Source organism: Rana temporaria, chromosome 1 (genome assembly GCF_905171775.1).
Source record: "Rana temporaria chromosome 1, aRanTem1.1, whole genome shotgun sequence".
In the NCBI taxonomy this organism is placed as follows: Eukaryota; Metazoa; Chordata; class Amphibia; order Anura; family Ranidae; genus Rana; species Rana temporaria.
The window spans coordinates 174578237-174600895 of record NC_053489.1 but is presented as its reverse complement, the minus strand read 5'-3'; the positions used below and the strand labels follow the sequence as shown (position 1 = coordinate 174600895).

Sequence of the window (22659 nt, the reverse complement as noted above, 5' to 3'; positions counted from 1 at the left end):
AAAAAATCCATGGTTTTGTTGTCAGAAATTCCGATCGTCTGTACGTGGCATAACACAGTCACAGGTGTAAATACCCTTTCTGATTGATAGTTTATGATTTGCAACTCATGTTGTATTGGCACAATTATTTCATTAAATTATAACCATATATAACGGTTTGCTTTAAACTACAACATTATTATTATACAGGATTTATATAGCGCCGACAGTTTACGCAGCGCTTTACAACATAAAGGGGGACAGTACAATTACAATACAGTTCAATACAGAAGGAATAGGAGGGCCCTGCTCATGGAGCTTACAATCTAAAGGGAGGGGGAGGTGGTACAAAAGGTAATAGCTGCAGGGGATGATCAGATGGCAGTGATTCAAGTACAGTTCATAGGTGGAGGTGGGGTGGGCTACCCTGAATAAACTAGTTTTCAAGGATCGCCTAAAGGCAGACACGGTAGAAGCGGGCCAAACATATTGGGGTAGGGAGTTCCAGAAGATTGGAGAGGCTCCAGAGAAGTCCTGGAGGCACGCATAGGAGAAGGGAACAAGGGAACTAGAGAGCAGGAGGTTTTGGGAGGAGCGGAGAGGACGATTTGGGAAATATCTGCAGATGAGGTTGTTGATGTAGCTGGGGGCCATGTTGTGGATGGCTTGTACGTTGTAGTTCGTATTTTGAATTTTATATGATAGGCTGGTATAAGCCAGTAAAAAGATTGGCAGACAGGGGCAGTATTTACAGAATGGTTAGTAAGGTGTATTAGTCTAGCAGCAGCATTCATAATAGACTGAAGGGGAGATAGCCTGGGTAAAGGTAGGCCAGTGAGGAGAGAGTTGCAGTAGTCAAGGGGGACAATAACCAAGGAGTGAATAAGTTGTTTTGTGTTGTTAGTCAAGGAGGGGCAATTTCTGGAAATGTTGCGGAGGTTAAGGCGGCAAGATTTAGCCAGTGGTTGCATGTGGAGGCTGAAGGAGAGGTCAGAGTCTAGAATTACACCTAGCACCCTGGCATGTGTGAAGGGACCAATGGTTGTGTTGTTGCTCTCAATGGTAAAGTCATGAGGGGGTGATCGGGGGGGAGGAAATATTACAAGCTCAGTTTTAGAAAGATTGAGTTTGAGAAAGTGGTATGATATCCATACTAATATGTCGCTCAGTAAATGAGATCAAGGGGGTGATTTGGGGAGTGGAGCGATAGATCTGGGTGTTGTTGGTGTAGAGGTGGTATTTGAAGCCATCAATTGACTCAGGGAATTGGTGTAGAGAGAGAATAGGAGAGGCCCAAGGATGGAGCCTTGGAGGACCCTGACAGAAAGAGGAGCAGAGATGTTGCTGTATGTGACACCAACAGTGCGCTGAGATAGGTACATGCCTCAACCATGCTTCCTGAGCACCTGACTTACAGTTTCACAAAATTCAATGATGATCAGTACACTCAATTGGATTACATAGTGGTTTCTTCAGTGGCTGATTGTTATTGTGTTGTAATAAAGTTGGGAAAGAAGTCATTTTTTAAAACTCCTTATAATAAGGTGACCAGAATTTTAAAATGAAATCCGGGGACATATTTTTTCTTTACTAGTAATGGCGGCAATCAGCAACTCTCTGCCCGTCGTCCGCCTCACAGCCTCTCAAGTATTTGTATTCAGCCCCCTTTACTCTGATACCCCTAAGGGCCCTTTCACACGGGCGGACGTTTACAGACTTGTAATGCATCCCTATGGGATTGTGGACGTTAGCGGATGGCGTAACGATCCGCCTCCGTAAAGATCCGCTTTTTCAGACGGAAGAAAGCCCTATTTTTCTTCCGTCTGGCGGAACGGATCGGATGAATACGGACACACGGTCCCTATTCATCCGATTCCCCATAGGGGAGAGCGGAGGAAAGACAGGGCGGTCTCTGCACAGTGTGCGGGGACCACCCTGTCCGCCGACAGCTCAGCGGGGATTTACGGATGATCCCCGCTGAGCCGACGGACACACACGGGGCGGATCAATACGGATCCGCTCCGTGTGAAAGAGCCCTAACTAAAATCTAGTGGAACCAATTGCCTTCAGAAGTCACCTAATTAGTAAATAGAGTCCACCTGTGTGTAATTTAATCTAAGTATATGCAACTGGTCTAAACTATGTGGCATATTCACCAATGCCAGGAGCCTGGTGGACAAGATGGGTGAACTAGACATACTGTTGTACGAGGAGGATTTGGATTTTGTGGGAATTTCAGAGACCTGGTTCAATAGCTCTCATGATTGGCTGGCAACCATTCAAGGGTTAACCCTTTATCGCAGGGATAGAGAGGGCAAAAAAGAGGGACGGGTATGCCTATATATCAAGAATAATGTACAAGTGTGAGAGATGACATCACTAAGGGAGCTAGGGAGGGGGTGGAATCCTTATGGGTATACTCCAATGGGATAAAGCTAAGGGATAATAGCATATTAAATAAGGGCATTAGTCATTGGGGTAATATATGTAACCACTTGGTGCCCACGCTATAGCCGAATAACGGCCACAGCGCACACCCCAAATGCACGTCAATAGATGTCCTCCCCTTCACGCGCGGCGTGCTCTATGATCACCCGAGTCACTTACCACGTGATCAGCTGTCAGCCGATGACAGCTGATCACGTGATGTAAACAAAAAGCCGGTAATCGTTTTTTTTTTTTACCTCACGCTAACAGCACGAGGAGAAAAAAAAGCCGATCACCAGCTTATGTGTAAGGCCGGGTTCACACTTGTCCGACAAACGCTCCGACATTAGGAGCTCATGTCGCATGACGTGTGAAAATCAATGTTTCCCTATGAGAGCTGTCTTAACTGGTCCGACACAAGTCGGTCCGACTTTGAAAATGCTCCCTGTACTACTTTGGTCCGACATTGATCCTACTTCAGCCCATTGAATATCAGTAGGAGCCTTGTCCTTACCATCCGACTTTTGACATCTGACATGTGATTACAGCAGCAGTAAAAATAATTCATCTCACTCTGGGATTGTTTTGATTGGTCAAAGAACAAGTCAGACTATTACAAAGTCGGATCAAAGTAGTATGCTGTTCATGAAAGTCAGATGGATGTAGGACCAATGTAGGACAGATGTCGCAGAGCAAAGTAGGATGAAAGTTGTACTGCTGTCGTGTAGTATAGTGTGAACCCAGCCTGAGGCAGTGGTCATCAACCCTGTCCTCAGGGCCCACTAACAGGCCAGGTTTGCAAGATAACTGAAATACATCACAGGTGATATCATTTGCTGCTTAGTGATTGCAGTATTCTAGTCTGCCTCTCCCCAAGGTAATACATAAAACCTGGCCTGTTAGTGGGACCTGAGGACAGGGTTGATGATAACTGGTGTAAGGGACATTGGTCCCGAAGAGACAGAGGCAATTCTACAGTCAGTACCCACGAGTTCCACCTATCAATGCCCACCAGTGGTGCCAATCAGTGCCACCTAGCAGTGCTGCCTATCAGAGTAACTTACCAGTGCCGATCAGTGCCCATCACTGCCACCCATCAGTGCCCATCACTGCCAGCTATCAGTGCCCACCAGTGCTACCTATCAATGCCCTTCAGTGCCACCTCTCAGTGCCCATCAGTGCTGCCTTATCGGTGCCCATCAATGCAGCCCATTGGTGCCTATCAGTGCAGCCTATTAGTGACCATCAGTTCAGCCTCATCAGCGTACATCAATGAAGGAGAAAAATTACCTGTTTGCAAAATTTTATAACAAAATATAAAAAAATATATATATATTTTTTAAAAATCCAGTATTTTTTTTTGTAACAAATACAAAAATAAAAACCGCAGGAATGATCAAATACCACCAAAGGAAAGCTCTATTTGTGGGAAAAAAATGATAAATATGTCATATGTGTACAGTGTTGTATGACCGCGCAATTGTCATTCAAACTGCATCAGCGCTGAAAGCTGAAAATTGGTCTGGGCAGGAGGGGGGTTAAAAAATGCATATAAAAGCAAAAAATACAAAGTTGAGGGATCATCATCAGCATTCAGGCTTTATAAGGAATGAAATAAAAAATTTAAGGGTGCAATTAATGTGGCTAAGATAGAACACGAAAGACACATAGCGGAGGAAAGCAAAAAAATCCCAAGAAATTCTTTATGTACGTAAACAGTAAAAAAGGGAGGACGGGCCATATTGGCCTCATAAAGAATGAGGAAGGTCATCTGGTTACAAAGGATGGGGAGATGGCAAAGGTATTGAATGTATTCTTCTCCTCAGTCTTCAAGAGGGAATCGGAGGGCTTCAGTAACCAAAACTGCAGTGTTTATCCTCATGACACATCACAAGAAGCAGCTCCATGGTGAACAAAGGACAGAATTAAAATTGGACTTGGGAAACTTAACATTAATAAATCACCAGGATCATATGGCTTGCACCCAATGGTGTTTAGGGAACTCAGTCAAGTAACTGCCAGACCATTTTTCCTAATTTTTACTGACAGTCTACTGACTAGAATGGTACCAGCTGATGGGAGAAAAGCCAATGTAGCACCAATAAAGGGCCCAAAATACATCACTGGGAATTACAGACTAATTAGCCTAACATCAATAGTAAGCAAGCTCTTCGAGGGGATGATAAGGGACTTAATACAGGATTTTAGTAATGAGAACGGTATCATTAGTAATTGTCATGGATTCATGAAGAATTGTTCTTGCCAAATCAATCTATTAACCTTCTATGAGGAGGTGAGTTGCCATCTAGATAAAGAAAGACCCGTAGACGTGGTGTATCTGGATTTTGCAAAAGCTTTTTACACAGTTCCCCATAAACGTTTACTGTACAAAATAAGGTCCACTGGCATGGACCATAGGGTGAAAACTAACTACAAGGGAGAGTTCAGAGGGTGGTGATAAATGGGGAGTACTCGGAATGGTCAGGGGTGGGTAGTGGGGCCCCCCAGGGTTTTGTTCTGGGACCAATCCTATTTAATTTGTTCATAAATGACTTGTAGGATGGGGTAAACAGTTCAATCTCTGTATTTGCAAATTATACTAAGCTAAGCAGGGCAATAACTTTTCCTCAGGATGTGGAAACCTTGAAAAAAGATCTGAACAAATTAATGGGGTGGGCAACTACATGGCATATGAGGTTTAATGTATAAAAATATAAAATAATGTATTTGGGTGGCAAAAATATAAATGTAATCTATACACTGGGGGGAGAACCTCTGGGGGAATCTAGGATAGAAAAGGACCTGGGGGTCATACTAGACGATAGGCTCAGCAATGGCATGCAATGCCAAGCTGCTGCTAGCAAAGCAATTAGAATATTGGCATGTTTTAAAAAGGGGATCAACTCCACAGTTAAAACGATAATTCTTCCGCTCTACAAGACTCTGGTCCGGCCGTACCTGTGCTGTCCAGTTCTGGGCACTAGTCCTCAAAAAGGATGTACTGGAAATGGAGAGAGTACAAAGAAGGGCATCAAAGCTAATAAAGGGTCTGGAGGATATTAGTTATGAGAAAAGGTTGCCAGCACTGAACTTATTCTCTCTGGAGAATAAACGCTTGAGAGGGGATATGATTTCAATTTACAAATACCATACTGGTGACCCCACAATAGGGATAAAACTTTTTCACAGAAGGGAGTTTAACAAGACAAATGGCCACTCATTAAAATTAGAAGAAAAGAGGTTAAGGCCCCATGCACATGAGAAGCAAATGCAAACTCATCTAAACACAAGTTTTCAAACGCAAAAACCGGCGTTCAAAACACCCCTTTTTGCCGCGAATTTCGCGGCGTTTTACCGCGATTTTTGTGAGACCAGAGCAGCTGAGAGAGCAGCAGTGTACGTGTATTTAGCGTGTCACTTGCCACGTCACCTGGCCACATCACCTGCCACGTCACCTGGCCACGTCACCTGGCACAAGTTGTGGATTGTCCACTGGCCACGTCACCTGCCACATCAACTGGCCACGTCACCTGCCAAGTTGTGAATTGTCCACTTGCCACATCACCTGGCCACGCCACCTGCCACAAGTTGTGGATTGTCCACTGGCCACGTCACCTGGCTATGTCACCTGCCACGTCACCTGGCCACGTCACCTGGCCACGTCACCTGCCACCAGTTGTGGATTGTCCACTGGCCACGCCACCTGCCACGTCACCTGCCATGTCACCTGGCCACGTCACCTGCCACAAGTTGTGGATTGTCCACTTGCCACGTCACCTGGCCACGTCACCTGGCCACATCACCGGCCACGTCACCTGGCCACGTCACCTGCCACAAGTTGTGGATTGTCCACTGGCCACGTCACCTGCCACATCAACTGGCCACGTCACCTGCCAAGTTGTGAATTGTCCACTTGCCACATCACCTGGCCACGCCACAAGCTGTGGATTGTCCACTGGCCATGTCACCTGGCTATGTCACCTGCCACGTCACCTGGCCACGTCACCTGGCCACGTCACCTGCCACAAGTTGTGGATTGTCCACTGGCCACGCCACCTGCCACGTCAACTGGCCACGTCACCTGCCACAAGTTGTGGATTGTCCACTAGCCACGTCACCTGGCCACGTCACCTGCCACATCACCTGGCCACGTCACCTGACTCAAGTTGTGTATTGTCCACTTGCCACGTCATCTGCCATGTCACCTGGCCACCCCACCTGCCACAAGTTGTGGATTGTCCACTGGCCACGTCACCTGGCCACGTCACCTGCCGCAAGTTGTGGATTGTCCACTTGCCATGTCACCTGGCCACGTCACCTGCCACATCACCTGGCCACGTCACCTGCCACAAGTTGTGGATTGTCCACTGGCCACGTCACCTGCCACGTCAACTGGCCACGTCACCTGCCACAAGTTGTGGATTGTCCACTGGCCACGTCACCTGCCATGTCACCTGGCCACGTCACCTGGCCACATCACCTGCCACAAGTTGTGGATTGTCCACTGGCCACGTCACCTGGCCATGTCACCTGCCATGTCACCTGGCCACATCACCTGCCACGTCACCTGGCCACGTCACCTGCCACAAGTTGTGGATTGTCCACTGGCCACGTCACCTGCCACGTCAACTGGCCACGTCACCTGCCACAAGTTGTGGATTGTCCACTGGCCACGTCACCTGCCACATCACCTGCCAAGTTGTGAATTGTCCACTTGCCAAGTCACCTGGCCACGTCACCTGCCACAAGTTGTGGATTGTCCACTTGCCACGTCACCTGCCACAAGTTGTGGATTGTCCACTGGCCACGCCACCTGCCACAAGTTGTGGATTGTCCACTTGCCACGTCACCTGGCCACGTCACCTGCCACAAGTTGTGAATTGTCCACTTGCCACGTCACCTGGCCACGTCACCTGCCACAAGTTGTGAATTGTCCACTTGCCACGTCACCTGGCCACGTCACCTGCCACAAGTTGTGGATTGTCCACTTGCCACAAGTTGTGGATTGTCCACTGGCCACGCCACCTGCCACGTCACCTGCCATGTCACCTGGCCATGTCACCTGCCACAAGTTGTGGATTGTCCACTTGCCATGTCACCTGGCCACGTCACCTGCCACGTCACCTGGCCACATCACCTGCCACGTCACCTGGCCACAAGTTGTGGATTGTCCACTGGCCACGTCACCTGCCACATCAACTGGCCACGTCACCTGCCAAGTTGTGAATTGTCCACTTGCCACGTCACCTGGCCACCCCACCTGCCACAAGTTGTGGATTGTCCACTGGCCACTTCACCTGGCCACGTCACCTGCCGCAAGTTGTGGATTGTCCACTTGCCATGTCACCTGGCCACGTCACCTGCCACATCACCTGGCCACGTCACCTGCCACAAGTTGTGGATTGTCCACTGGCCACGTCACCTGCCACGTCAACTGGCCACGTCACCTGCCACAAGTTGTGGATTGTCCACTGGCCACGTGACCTGACCACGTCACCTGCCACATCACCTGGCCACGTCACCTACCACAAGTTGTGGGTTGTCCACTTGCCACGTCACCTGGCCACATCACCTGCCACAAGTTGTGGATTGTCCACAATGCAATACAAGCAATTACATTTTTTATGTATTTTTTTTATGGTTTTGCATCATTTGCCATCATTTTTGAGATTTCTAATGTAAAAAAATAGGTCACCTTTAAAAACGCCTATAGACAGAAGCATTCAGCTTTCGCGTTTTAGACGCAAATCGCGGCAAATCGCGGTACCGGCGTTTTGCCGCGATTTGCGTCTAAAACGCGAAAGCTGAATGCTTCTGAACCCAAAATTTTGGGTTTGGAAAAATGGCCCTAAACCCAACTGCTTTGAAACGCCAAAAAACGTGATTGTGTGCATGGACACATAGGATAACATTAAATGTGTTCAGGGGCAGTTGAAAAAAATGCCCAAATGCCTCTGAACTCGAGTTTAGCAGCGTCTCGTGTGCATGGGGCCTTAGCCTTAAACTATGTAGAGGGTTTTTTTAACTGCAGGAACGGTAAGGATGTGGTATCAGCTGGGAGCATCGATAGTTTAAAAAAACTATTAGATAAGCACCTGAACGACCACAACATACAGGGATATGCAATGTAATACTGACATATAATCACCTACTATGTAACTATGTATAAATACAGCTGTTCTGTGAAGCCCTCAGAGGTTTGCTAGAGAAACTTAGTGAACAAACAGCATAATGAAGGCCAATAAACACCAGACAGGTCAGGGATAAAATTGTGGAGAAGTTTAAAGCAGGGTTCGGTTATAAAAAAAAACATCCCAAGCTTTGAACCTCTCACGGAGCACTGTTCAATCCATCATCCAAATATGGAAAGAGTATGGCACAACTGCAAACCTACCAAGACATGGCCATCCACCTAAACTGACAGGCCAAGCAAGGAGAGCATTATTTGGAGAAGCAGCCAAGAGGTCCATGGTAACTGTGGAGGAGCTGTAGGGATCCACAGCTCAGGTGGGAGAATCTGTCCACAGGACAACTATTAGTCGTGCACTCCACTCCACAAATATGCCCATTATGGAAGAGTGGCAAGAAGAAAGCCATTATTGAAAGAAAGACATAAAAAGTCCCATTTGCAGTTTGTGAGAAGCCGTGTGGGGGAAAAAAGTCTGATGGGGCATACGCACGGACGGAATATCCGATGAAAAACTTCCATCTGACTTTTTACGTCGGAAATTCCTTTTGTGTACAAGACATTAGAGTCTGCAAAAGACTTGAGACTGGGACGGAGGTTCACCTTCCAGAAGGACAATGACCCTAAACATACAGCGGAGCTACAATGGAATGGTTCAGATCAAAGCATATTCATGTGTTAGAATGTCCCGGTCAAAGTCCAGACCTAAATCCAATTAAGAATCTGTGGCAAGACTTGAAAATTGCTGTTCACAGACGCTCTCCATCCAATCTGACAGAGCTTGAGCTATTTTCCAAAGAAGAATCTGCAAATATTTCACTCCCTACATGTGCAAAACTGGTAGAGACATTCCCAAATAGACTTGCAACTGTAATTGCAGAGAAAGGGGGTTCTACAAGGTATTTATTCAGGGGGGCTAAATACAAATGCACGCCACTTTATTCAGACATTTGCTTGTAAAAAAATTGAAAACCATCTATTATTTTCCTTCCACTTCACAATTATGTGCCACTTTGTGTTGGTCTATCACGTAAATTCCCAATAAAATACACTTTGAATAATAAAACTGAATTAAATAGTGTTTTTGGTTTGTGGTGCTCAGGTAAAGATATACTTTAACAGCGAATTCATACATGACCTCAGTCAAATCGCAGAGCAGCCAGAGCAATTCAAGGCTCCAGCTGCTCTGCATTGGCAAGGGGGCAGTGTGGTGCACGTGGTGACATATTACATTCACTTGATATGGCTGTATTATACATTGATGCACTGTTTTTTTACATACTTCTATGTGAGTACCTTGCTTTTACCAATATATGAAGTATTAAACTTATTACACTATGGAGTCCCTTTGCTCTATCTGTTATGTTTGCTGCTGACAGGCCTGAGTTTTTGAGGTGGTGAGATGCTTGCTACACGTGTACATCAGTCCTGGAGTGCTTGGGCATTATTTGGCTTTATTAGACCTCCTATAATCTGTGGTCTGAACTTCTGATAGGCTGCTATAGTGTGTTCTGGGAGGAGGAACACTGGAGTTTGGCACTAAAGATTAAAGAGGTTGTAAAGGTTTTTTTTTTTTCCTAAATAGGTTCCTTTAAGCTAGTGCATTGTTGGTTCACTTACCTTTTCCTTCGATTTCCCTTCTAAATTTTTTTTTCTTTGTCTGAATTTCTCACTTCCTGTTTCTCCTCAGTAAGCTTGCCACCATCATCCAAGCCGTTCTGGCTGGGGGTTAGTCAGCCAGAACAGCTTACTGAGGAGGAACAGGAAGTGAGAAATTCAGACAAAGAAAACAAACATTTAGAAGGGAAATTGAAGGAAAAGGTAAGTGAACCAACAATGCACTAGCTTAAAGGAACCTATTTAGAAAATAAAAAACAAACCTTTACAACCTCTTTAACTTTTGCACAGATTTTTTGTTTTTAGTACACTTTGTAATGGACATGATTTGCGTGCTTATATGCATGTTATTTGCTCACTTTAAATTTCTTGAATATCTATCGATGATTGTTTACACTTTTACATTATTTATATTATTTTGACATTGATTATGTGAGGAGGTGAGAAAATATGTGTTATTTATTTTAATTTAAATAATTGCAGAAGTATTTTCAAACATGAATATAAATGAAAAGTACCACCTGGTTTACTCAACCATTGTATTGAACAAACTTTTTTGTTCTGCATGGCAAGGCTGTGCCCTTTTCTTAAATATTTTACCAATTGGGTTTGAATTTGTATATCTTAATTAGGAATCGTACTGCCTGTTATAGGTAGCTGTTTCATTTAAACATCAGATTGCTAAATACAGTATCTCACAATCTGTAAAGTATCGGTAAATATTTTATTATATCTTTTCATGTGACAACACTGAAAAATTTACACTTTACTACATTGTATAGTAGTGAGTGTACAGCTTGTATAACAGTGTAAATTTGCTGTCCCCTCAAAATGCCTCAACACAAAGTCATTAAAGACAAAACCGCTGTCAAAAAAAGTGAGTACATGCACCCCTAATGAAAATGGCCAAATTGGGCCCAAAGTGTCAATTTGTGTGACCACCATTATTTTCCAGCACTGCCTTAATCTTTATGGGCATGAAGTTTACCAAATCTTCACAGGTTGTCCTCTTCCACTCATCCATGATGACATCACGGAGCTGGTGGACGTTAGAGACCTTGCGTTCCTCCACATTCCGTTTGAGGATGCCCAACAGATACTCAATAGGGTTTAGGTCTGGAGACATGCTTGGCCAGTCCACCAACTTTACCCTCAGCATCTTTAGCAAGGCAGTGGTCATCTTAGAGGTGTGTTTGGGTCGTTATCATGTTGCACCCAATTTCTTTGGTCGAGCATGGTGAGGCCTGTTCTGAGTGGAACCTGTCCTGGTAAACCGCTGTATGGTTTTGGGCACTGTTGGCTGCAGCACAGATTCAGATTCTTGGCAATATTCTTATAGCCTAGGCCATCTTTATGTAGAGCAACAATTTTTTTTCAGATCCTGAGAAAGTTCTTTGCCATAAGGTGCCATGTTGAACTTCCTGGGACCAGTATGGGAAAGTGAGAGCGATAACATCAAATTTAACACACCTGTTCGCCATTCACACCTGAGACCATTTGGAAATTTTCACTTAGGGGTGTACTCACTTTTGTTGCCAGCGGTTTAGATATTAATGACTGTGTGTTGAGTTATTTTGAGGGGACAGCAAATGTAAACTGTTATACAAGCTGTACACTCACTACTTTACATTGTAGCAAAGTGTAATTTCTTCAGTGTTGTCACATGAAAAGATATAAAATATTTACAAAAATGTGAGGGGTGTACTCATTTTCGTGAGATACTGTATATATAGCATTTATCTTGTATGTGTGGAAGGGGGGGGGGGGGGGGTTACCTTGTCAAATACATATAGCTTTTATTTTGTATGAACAAATATCGAATATGGGGCTCAGTTTAATATACCCCAAAAACAGGTCGCAAACCCAGCGTGTTTGCCTGCACTGGATTGCATGGTAAAAGTGACCATGCAATCCAGTTGCTGTGCCTTTCTGAAATTGGTGCATGAACTACTTTGGTACAATGCGGTGCAATTTGAGCCAATTTAATTGCACAGGAATTAAAAGTAATTCTTGTGTAATTCATAGTATGAACCAGGACTAAAGCAGAGCTCCAGACAGGTAAAAAAAAACACATTAATGCAGCTCTACGATCATTAAAGGAGTTGTAAAGGAAAACTTTTTTTCACCTTAATGCAATCTATGCATTAAGGTGAAAAAACATCTGATGTTGCCGCCCCCCTCCGAGCCCCCGTTATACTTACCTGACCCCTCGAAAGTCCCGCGCGGTCCCGATATCCTCTTCACCGCTCAGCTTGACCGCCGATTGGGCTAGAGCGGATGGATTGAGAGCAGAGCAGCCATTGGCTGGCGCTGCTGTCAATCACATCCAGTGACGCGGCACGCCGAGGGGCGGGGCTGAGTGATACAGTGAGCGGCTATGGCCGCTCGCTGTATCACGGGAGCGCGCCCGCAATTAGTGACCACCATGCGAGCTCTCTCGCATGACTGTGGTGACTAATTGCGGGGAGGACCAGAGACAGCCGCCGAGGGACCCCAGAAGACATGAATCGGGGGCACTCTGTGGAAAAACGAACTGCACAGTGGGGGTAAGTATAACATGTTTGTTATTTAGTGACCCTTTAAGTCATCTACTGTACGTTTAAATGCAAGCAGTGTAAGTACCTGAATTCTACCTTTTGCAGTCCCTTTACAGCAGGGCTGGAATGTGAGAGGAAGTAGTAGTACAAGGAACCAATCAGTTGATGTGCTGACAAGAGGAGAAAGCAGAGTGACAGAGAGATGCGCTCATCACGGCGCTGCTTCTTCATTCACAGTCCAATCACAGTCTGGGGAGAGTCTAGGATAGCTTGGGGTCTAGTGAAGTGGGTTGGATGATGCTGGCCATCAGATTGAGGACATCTAGTGGAAGATAAAGTGCTCAGGGGACAATTTCAGGATTGAAGCTGAATATGGCAGAAAAAGCTTAAAGCGGAGGTTCCGCCAATTTTTTTTTTTAAAAGCCAGCAGCTGACTTTTAAAAAATGGACACTTACCTGTTCAGCGCGCCCGCGATGTCAGCAGCCGAGGCTGAGCAATCACTCGGTCCTCGGCGGCTTCCGCCGCCATCCTCGGTGAGGGAATCAGGAAGTGAAGCCTGACGGCTTCGCTGCCCGATTCCCTACTGCGCATTGGCGAGGATAGCGGCGCGCCGTCACTGGTCCCCGCTCTCTCCTGGGAACAGTGTTTCCCAGAATACAGCGGGGGGGAGTGATGTCACATGCTGGATTCCCCGTGGGGAACAGACCAGGAAGTGGTGAAAATTCCTGTCTCAAACAGGTATCTGCACCCCACCTCCCTTCTGAAAGGTGCCAAATGTGTCACAGGAGGGGGGGAGGGAATCCAAAAAGCGGAGATTCACTTTTTGTGTGAACCTCCGCTTTAAAGCAGTATTAAACCCCAAATCAAAAAACTTAATATACTGCAGCTTACCAGTCCTTAGATGTAGTGGCTGCATTTGTTTTCTTTTTTAATTTTTTTTTCCTTTTCACCTGGTAATCTGGCCAGTAACACAACTCCTGCATTACATTGCCCCACTCTGGATGAATGAGCACAGGGGGTACCTTTGGACAGCAGCATTGTCATGCAGGGAGGGTAGTTTTTTAGATGTAATACTAGATTTAAATACACTAACATATTGAGGTAAAACTTCAGATTACACTTTATAAGCAGTTACAGCAAACAGTTTTTTTGGGGACAAAGGTTTTACATAAATAAAAGCTGCATATTGTAAGCTCCCCTGCCAGTGTGAAATGGTTTGTTTCATCCCTGTAATTGCTACATCTACAAGAGAGCTTGTTCTTTTGAAAAAAAAAAACAAACAAACAAGATCAACAGGTAAAAATAAAGGAAAGAAAGCCTAAAAAAGAAAACAAATGCAGCCATCATCTAAGAATTAGTAAGATGCAATATAATATATGTTAGCTTTCAGGTTTAATATTACTTTATTGAATCTATTTTTTTATGGCTGGAGTTCTGCTTTAATCATTTGATATCTTCAGCTCTAAACTGTTGTTTCCAAGTTTAATTTTACCTGGTTGAAAAAATACTGTGTCATCTGCATTTTTTCCCTAAAAAAATGATAAATGTTCTTTCTATTTTAGGTCGTGTCAGTGGACACACAACAGATGGCACCTGTGGTCTCCTCTTTCACTGAATCAGACAAACTTTGCATGTGCGCCTGATGTCACATTTAGCTAACATGAACGAGTTGGCCAGGACACTTTTCTCAGTGCATTATTGTTTTTTTTTACAGCACAGTACAACGTATTGCTTTGATTGGGTTCTGATGAAAACAGTGGATTTTCTCACGTCTCTATATTTTACCTGTGTTGAAATCATAATAAGATTCATGATACTCCATGCTTTAGGAACTATAAGATTTCACTGACCCATATATCATCTCCTCCAACCATTGTACAACAAGTAGCTTAAAGTGCAACTTTAGTCAGAAAAGTCCTGATAGATCACTTCAGACTGGCCCACTGTGCAGGTATAGTTATGTAAAACAATCAAAATGAGTACCTATACGGTTTAAAATCCAGTAATGCACTGCTCTGCACATGCTCAGTTGCTTTCTATTGTCAGCACTGTGCTTAAAATCAGAGCCACTAGAGCAGGGTCCTCAAACTATGGCCCACCAGTTGTTCAGGAACTACAATTCCCATCATGCCTAGTCATGTCTGTGAATGTCAGAATTTTACAATGCCTCATGGGACTTGTAGTTCCGCAACACCTGGAGGGCTGTAGTTTGAAGATCCCTGTGACTAGAGGATGATCAGCTGACAGCTTTAGGAATTACTGTTTCTGAAGGGGGAAGAAAGCAAAAAGAATGACACAGACTGTGTGGATGGAACACAGATTAGAGAGGGAGAAAAGAAAAGCAGGAGAGCGACAGGATAAACTCTGCTGCCAGGGAGACACACAAGAGTTAAACAAGGATAGTGTTAATTCCCTGATATTCTCTCCTTTTCCCCCTCATCTATAGGCTGTGAACTTCAGCACTGTAAAGCTTCTGTCAGCTTTCCTCTCTAGCTAAGCCAAGACATACAATCAAGTCTGGAAATGTCCATATTTTACTTACAGAAAGTGACATATAGTTTTTGAGACCAAAGAGAGGGGGAGCTTTTCTAATCCTGCATGAAGAAACAGGAGCAATGCTGGAGGCAATTTACAGCACACGCTAATTTTGGTATCACAATTATTAGTGTGGAATGTATGTTACAATTCACAAATTATTATCAAACAGTTATGGGTAAAGTTCTACTTTAAGGTGGATCAGTGATGGTCTGGGTATTGGGAAATAAGACAAAAAAATACAAAATGTATAAAAAAATATGTCTTGTTCAAATAAATTAGTGACAATTAAGCCTGTAAATATGACAGGCATGATTGTAAACACAGAAGAAAACAAAGCAGTATGTTTAGTAAAAGTGACATAAAAAAAATCAAGTATTTTAGATGTTTGACTACTCCAGGCCAACTCCCTAGCACAGCCGGGGGGGCGCGGGTGGGGGGGTTGGGCATTTCACAGCTCTCTCCTCCTCTGGGAGTGTCTAAATACTCTCTGTACTGGCCTAGCTTTTCTGCCCTTCCTTGAATAACCTTACTTGTAGCTACTGGAGTAGAGGTCGAGGACAACTACTACAGAGTATCATTCAATACAGTTGAGTCTGCCCGGGCCTGCTTACATCACATCTAAGATGGCGGTGCCTAGTAGCAGTCTCAGGGCTTTTGAATGTGTACACAAGGGAGGCCTTTAAAGATAAATCATATGCATAAAATATGTTACATGCACTTATAATGGTCTGGTAAAAAGAATGATCTGTTAACAGGGTTTCTTTAAATGTTTGAAAAAAAAAAAAGCGTACTGTCAATACCAACTAGTCAGAAGCATTATTTGATGCAGTCAACTACTCCTTCCTTTCACACATGTTTATACATGAGGTCTTGTTCCCATGAACCTAAGTATAACCCTTATATTGTCATTTTGCAGTAATTTATGAATCCAAAGAACGCACATTCAGAGCTGTTTGTAATCTGTTACCTTACACTTATTTTCACTGTGTTCTTTGTTGGAAATACTTCCAGACTTCACTTACCTGCCCTAATAATGCATGGAAAAGCTTTGTGGCATCTTAATTTAATAAAAGGAAATGAAACAAGTGAAATACAGAGCTTTCAGTGACGTTCAGTCTAGGAGGACCGTTGTTCTTGGAATGAAAATCACTTAATTTTTTTTTAAATGTACCCAGGTATGCCTGGCTCATTTATGAATTGCACAATATAAAAGTGACAAAACCCCCCCAAAAAACACAAGTAAATAAATATGTACTCATACACTTAAGCATCGTGACACACAGCATTGCTTTTCTTGTACAAAGTCATGGATCTTGAAGCTTTCCCATACACAAGTGAAAGTAATACAATTGTAAGAGTGGGCGTTCATAGTCCTAATTTCTGTTCTACCACAATCACAGCTACTTGGAGTTGTATGTCACAATACTTTTAAAGTGGACCATCTCATCTACACACAGTTCAATGCAATACACATTCAGTTTAGAGTCTTACAGACTATGTCTGTCTCTTTAGAGGGTAGGAATCACCACTGTCTTGTAGACAGCTGAAGAAACCAAAGCAGCTTCTCATTCGGTCAGCCTTCTAGTGCTTTGTGATGGCTTTAAACAACAGTCCTAATCTCATCTAGTGGCAAGCTACAGGACTTCATTGTAATTACGGGTACATCTCTGTGGTTTAACTTCAATCTCTTTATCAAAGCAGCTGAGGGTGTTAATAAATTCCAAATATTTAATAAAATATCTAAAATGTTTATAAATATTTTTTCCTAAAAGAGTTGATATTTTTTAACAATGAAAATTAGTTAATTTTTTCTTGAATTCCAGTCTCCCTTTTTATAATTGTCTACCCCGCAAAGTAAAATATATAGAAAATATTCAATATCGGTTCTCTGCAGCAGCTCTGCTCCATAATGTGGATTCACAGAGATTGGTAGAAAGAGTGCAGTTTTTTTGTACAGAAATGTATGTTTAAAACTCCCATTCCAGGGTCTCTTCCTTATTTGCAGCTCTTTCAAGCCTATGGATAATATTATTAAGATTTGCCATTTTTTCATTCCTCTTCTTTTTTTCAGGGGTATGCTTTGCGGAGGGATGTAATGGGGCCATGTCACAAGTCGGGCTGGAAGAGTGAGCTTTAATGGCCATGCTATTAGGCAGGGATGGAGAAATGGGAGCTGAACATGAAGGTACAGGAGAGACGGACATCATGAGGCCTGGGGATGAGGCTGCTGATGGTGAATTTAGAGAAACTTCCAAGCTGCAGCGGGAAGATTCTACTGTAGATTTAAAGCTGATGGGGTCAGCTTGTGGTCCGTCTGTTACCATGCTATCTTTATGGGAAAGCACAGAAGCACAGTCATGAGTTGTGGGCTGATGGGAGTTCTCATGCACCGAACTGCCCTTTCGTAAAAAGTTTTGTCTCTGGGCACCATCACAATGAGGGGACATCGGCTGCTTTTCTCTAAGTGCTCTGGATGGCTCAGATTCACAACATTTTCCTGATGCTGTTCCAGAGCCACAAGACTCACAACGATTGGAAGAATCATAATCATCCTCTTCCTCTGTGTTTTCATTTTTAATGTTCACAGTACTTCTCATCTCCTTAGCGTAGCAGTTACTGTGCAGCAAGTGTTTCAGATCAGTAATTACGGGTTTCTGGTCTCCTCTTTCAGAATCCGGACTATGAGCAGTCAGGTCTCTATGTGGGGCAGCTGCTGATGCAAAGCTATCACAACTGTTTGGTTCTTGATCGGTGTCATTGTCCTGCTGACCTTCCATCAGAATCTCTCTGCGCATTCGAGACCTACAAATCCATACAGATACCAGTTCTAGTTATTATCTGCTGTTATATTGACAACTACAGAACTGCATAACAGACTGCATGATGTGGAAAACAGACACAATTATAAGGATAGTAATAAAGCATCTAGGGACCAGATTGCATATCTAAATATCAAGTAGGGAGCAGCTTATAGATGTGCAGAAAGGCCCCTAGTTTTTGGTGACTATAAAATTATGAATTAGCTCATATTCATACATATACTGTTAAATGTATTTGTGTATTAGTGAAGCTTGCATATAGTGATAAAAGAGTGTAGAATGATTACAGCACTATAAATTGCAAATACAAAATGTTCTAATAAGAATAACATCCAATACATATGCAAAATGGTAAAAAAATTATGTTCATCTACTGTATATAAACATGGGCGTCCGCTCCATAGGGCAAGGGGGGGTCAATTGCCCCCCCTGGAGGTCAGGCCCCATACACACGACTGAGAAACTCTACGGGCGAAACACATCATTTTCCCCCGTCGAGTTCCTTGTTCGGCTGTCAAAAAACTCGTTGAGCCAAATTTTCCCATTGCCCAACGAGAAAATATAGAACATGCTCTCTTTTTGGCTCGACGAGTTTCCCGACGGGTTTCTTGGCGAAAAGTGTACACACGACCGGTTTTCTCGGCAGAATACGTCTCCCATCAAGTTTCTTGCTGGATTCTGCCGAGAAAACCGGTCGTGTGTATGGGGCCTCAGAGTGCACTGCACCGAGAGTGACGAGATTGCTCCGTGTCTCCCTTCCCCCGCCGTCCCACTAGCGGCATAGTGTCAGTCCACCCCGCACTAATGCTGAGTGCAGGAGGATCCGAAGAACTTTAGTGAGCTTACACTGCCTGCCGCTGATTGCATGCAGGGGGGAGCCGGTGGGAGGGCCCAAACAAAGGAGAGGCAGCTAAAGAATCCAAAAGCATGGACGAGGATGCGCCCTTTCTATGGCAGCAGCAGCAGCACACCCTTTCTCTTGGGCACAGGCTCCTTTCAGGCTGGGAGGCTCGATCCGGGCTGTAACAAAGCTCCTCTATAGGTTGGCGGAGCAAGCGACCCTACACAGACTGCAGCCCAATCACTGCTTCCTGCCCAGCTGACATCAAGGCTTACCCTGGGGCAGACTGAAGATAAGAGGACAGATGCCACACTGCATATTCCCCTCCCGTGAGTCCCAACCTGTTTTGCCTTCCAAGCTGTATGATTCTGTGCTTTAAACCTGTTCTGCATCTTGCAGTGTACAGGTTTACTGGAAGAGAAAGGAAAAATCTTGGCTATGTCAGGAATATATTGGGACTTTTCAGGCTCCACATGGATGCATTCCACACACACACCATATCTTATTAAAAATTATTATTTTTGATAATGTGGAATACTTTCTATGTAGAACCTGAAAAGTCCCAGTATATTTCTGACATTGTCATGAGTATAAAGAGACATAGAGAATACAGCCCACCTCCAGGAAAGGGAAAAGTCCACCCTTGCACTGCTGGGGGGAAACTGACACTTTTACTTCCATGTTCAAGCCAGCTGCACTGCTCTCCTCCTCCACCCAAAGCCTCAGCAACATTGTATACCATACAGGAACATTAACCCTGTATGGTACAATGAGGATGATGGAGTGCTACCACATCCTGTCACAACTTTCACAGAAGCTGCAGGGGACCAGTACAGAGATTGAGGGAATCAGGAAAAGTTTGGTACACACAGAGTGTATTCGTTCCAATTTACTATGTTTATTATGCATCAGAGAAAGGAACTGGAGAATTCACACTCAGACCCCTTTCTCTTTGAGCTATCAGGGGTCTGTTTAGTCCCCTGATATTTCACCAAAGTCCCCCAACAAGACTGTTAAAACATGTAAAAATAAATAAATGTGTAAAAAAATAAATAAAAAAACGACTGACATCGTCCACTGCCCTTCTAACACCGCCCACTGTCCTACTGACACCATCCATCCTATTTGGGTGCTAGAGGGTCGAAGAAAGGGTTAAATGCGACTGTGTATCGCTGCTGCTGAAGCGCCCCCTCCCTGAAAAAAATTCAGCGGACGCCCATGTATATAAATGAATGTGGAGTGCTACAGACATGTCATCTCTGGTATCGCTATTGTTTTAAAACATTCTTACATAAGCAGCAAGTAGTGTGCTCCTTTTCTAAATTCGGTTTAATCATTAACATTCTTTATAATATTTATTTAACCCCTGAAAAAGGATTTGGCCCATAACACTCTGTTGTGCCGAATATTCTTTTGGGAAATGTGATGTGACAATATTTTCCTCACTGTAAATCTTTCTTCATACATATTTTGAAAGTTTTTTTAATTGTAATTGAGCTTTGGATGGTTTTGAAACAACAGTTTTCAAATTAAGAACAGCCAAATTTCCTAACAATACAGAAAGAGATTATTATCTATTTTTAATTCAAAGCAGGTAAAAAAATATCTAATTTAAATGATCTATTAAACACTGTTGTGAGTTGGAACATCTCAAGAGACCTGTCAAGCAAAGTCAGACACCGCCTGAAGCTGCCAGACAGCAGAAGAACTCTAAAGGTAGACATCAGGAGAAGCTAGATGAATGTAGAACATGCAACCCATGCACCTGCTCCAAGACCTAATATCTTAGCCAACTTTTCTAAAACGCTTAACACACACTAATCTGAGATCACGTCCACATATAGGATTTTAAAATCATGCAAGTGATCACATGTAGTGTTATCACAGCTTCAGTTTCACAACATCATGAGGGACTATTATTCTTTATTATTTTACCTGTAGTTATGAAACCAGTTAATAACAGTGTTTGTCTTAAGGTTCAGTTGGTATGACAGCAGTTCAATGGTCTGTTGGGAAGGGTATGGTTCCATGTCATAAGCCTTTTTCAAGGCTTCCTTTTCTTCCATTGCCAGCACCACTCTTGGTTTCTTCATCTGCATGAGGTTGTAGTCCTGTGCCTGGAGATTGGGGCTCACACACTCCGTCCTAGCAGTCGATGACTCACTGTCTGAGCCAGCACTTATCAGTCCATAGCGCCGTTTAAGATATGCTAAACATAAAACACACTTGCATTAGATTGTTAGATCAATATATTGGGTTCCTTTTACATAAAAACAAAATAGTGGCTTAGCAATTACTGGCTAATGGCCACTGACGAAAGTTTATTAGCCCACAGCAAACAAAAGTCTGTTGTTAGCATACTGATACGCTGTTGCATGGATGTTTTTACACTTTTTTAATGAGCTTTGGGGCCAATTCCTACTAGTGTGATGACTGGCATTTTTCTGCACTGGAAGGACACTAGTCAACGCTAGGACACACAGAAAAATAGTTTTCTATGTGTCCTACTCACATTGAAACACAGCCCAGAGCTGCACTGCAGTGATCTACAATAAAATGCAGACATATTACATTTTATCGCCACAAACTGGACAGGATCGCATGCCAAAGTATAGCAGAGCAACACACCGCTGTTGTGTAGTGACATGAATGAAATGTCATATTTGTGCACTTCATATAAAGTTTGTTTAAAAAAAAAGAAAAGGGGGGGGGCTGTCTAATGCACTGAATTGCACACCACACCACCCCCTACTACCAGCTCATTGCACCTAGAACAAACAGCTGTTACACAGTAGACAATTGTGGTATACTGTGCAGAAGCTGTCTGTTTATGTGTGAACAGACCTTTAAAGTTTGAATCTTTTCATTATATTTACTTATTTTTTTAGCTTGCTCCAGCTGTTTACTTATTACAACTTTTATGCCACATTATGTTATTTATATTTGAAATGATTATTAAAGGTAGCTTTTCCCATACTTACCAGACCTAGGGGTTGATTTACTAATTTATTTTTCCCAGGACCTAGTGAATATATATTTTTTTGCCTGTACATGATTTATTGATTAAAGTCAGCAGAGCTTCACTTCATTCACAAAGCTCTGGGATAACTTCCCAAAGTAAACACTATATTTGTCTTTAGTAAATCAACCCCCTAGAGTCAATGGTGGCCTGTGGTTCCCTGCCATACATCCACACTATAAGGCCATAGCACTCTAATGAATCCTTAACTGGCGCCATCATATTTGAGAAAAGCTCTGGGTGCTCATGAAGAAATGCATGTTGGGAAGCACATTCCCCTGTCGCCCAATAGATGTCTGTGGAGGAGATCTCTATACTGAGGGGTTGGGATAGAAGGGCTATCTGTATTAAGGTGGTGAGCTGGAAGGGGGGATTCAAGGCTGTGGGTGAAGATCTGAATTGGGAGAAGATTGGGGATGTTGGTTGGGATCTCCACTGTGGAGGATATGGGCTTGGGGGGAGAATTATACTGGCAGGAGGGGTTAATGTTTTTGTATTCTTTTAGTGGCCTGTGGGTTACCCATTACTGAGCCCTGCAGTTTGTGCATTTCATCTCCTGACAGTGTAGATACAAGTACTGTGGCAAATGTGTCTTGTGTATTACAGTTTTGCTTGGCCCTTTATGCTATATGTCAAATCACAAATTATATGAATTCTGGATATAGATCTTCCAGATGTCCCTAGTCTTGTTTTA

The 22659-nt window shown here is 43.5% G+C and overlaps 1 protein-coding gene across 1 annotated transcript in view; it reads right to left on the bottom strand.

The window, feature by feature from the left end:
* Window positions 1-16554: 16554 nt before the first annotated feature.
* The window catches only part of CUX2 (cut like homeobox 2), a 253849-nt gene continuing 247744 nt past the window's right edge, over window positions 16555-22659 (bottom strand). The window contains exons 20-21 of the mRNA XM_040352486.1: window positions 20882-21155; window positions 16555-18088 (exon numbers count right to left, since the gene is read on the bottom strand). Of these exons, the coding sequence (XP_040208420.1) occupies window positions 17254-18088; window positions 20882-21155 (1109 nt within the window). The 3' untranslated portion in view covers window positions 16555-17253. The remainder of the gene's footprint in view (window positions 18089-20881; window positions 21156-22659) is intronic.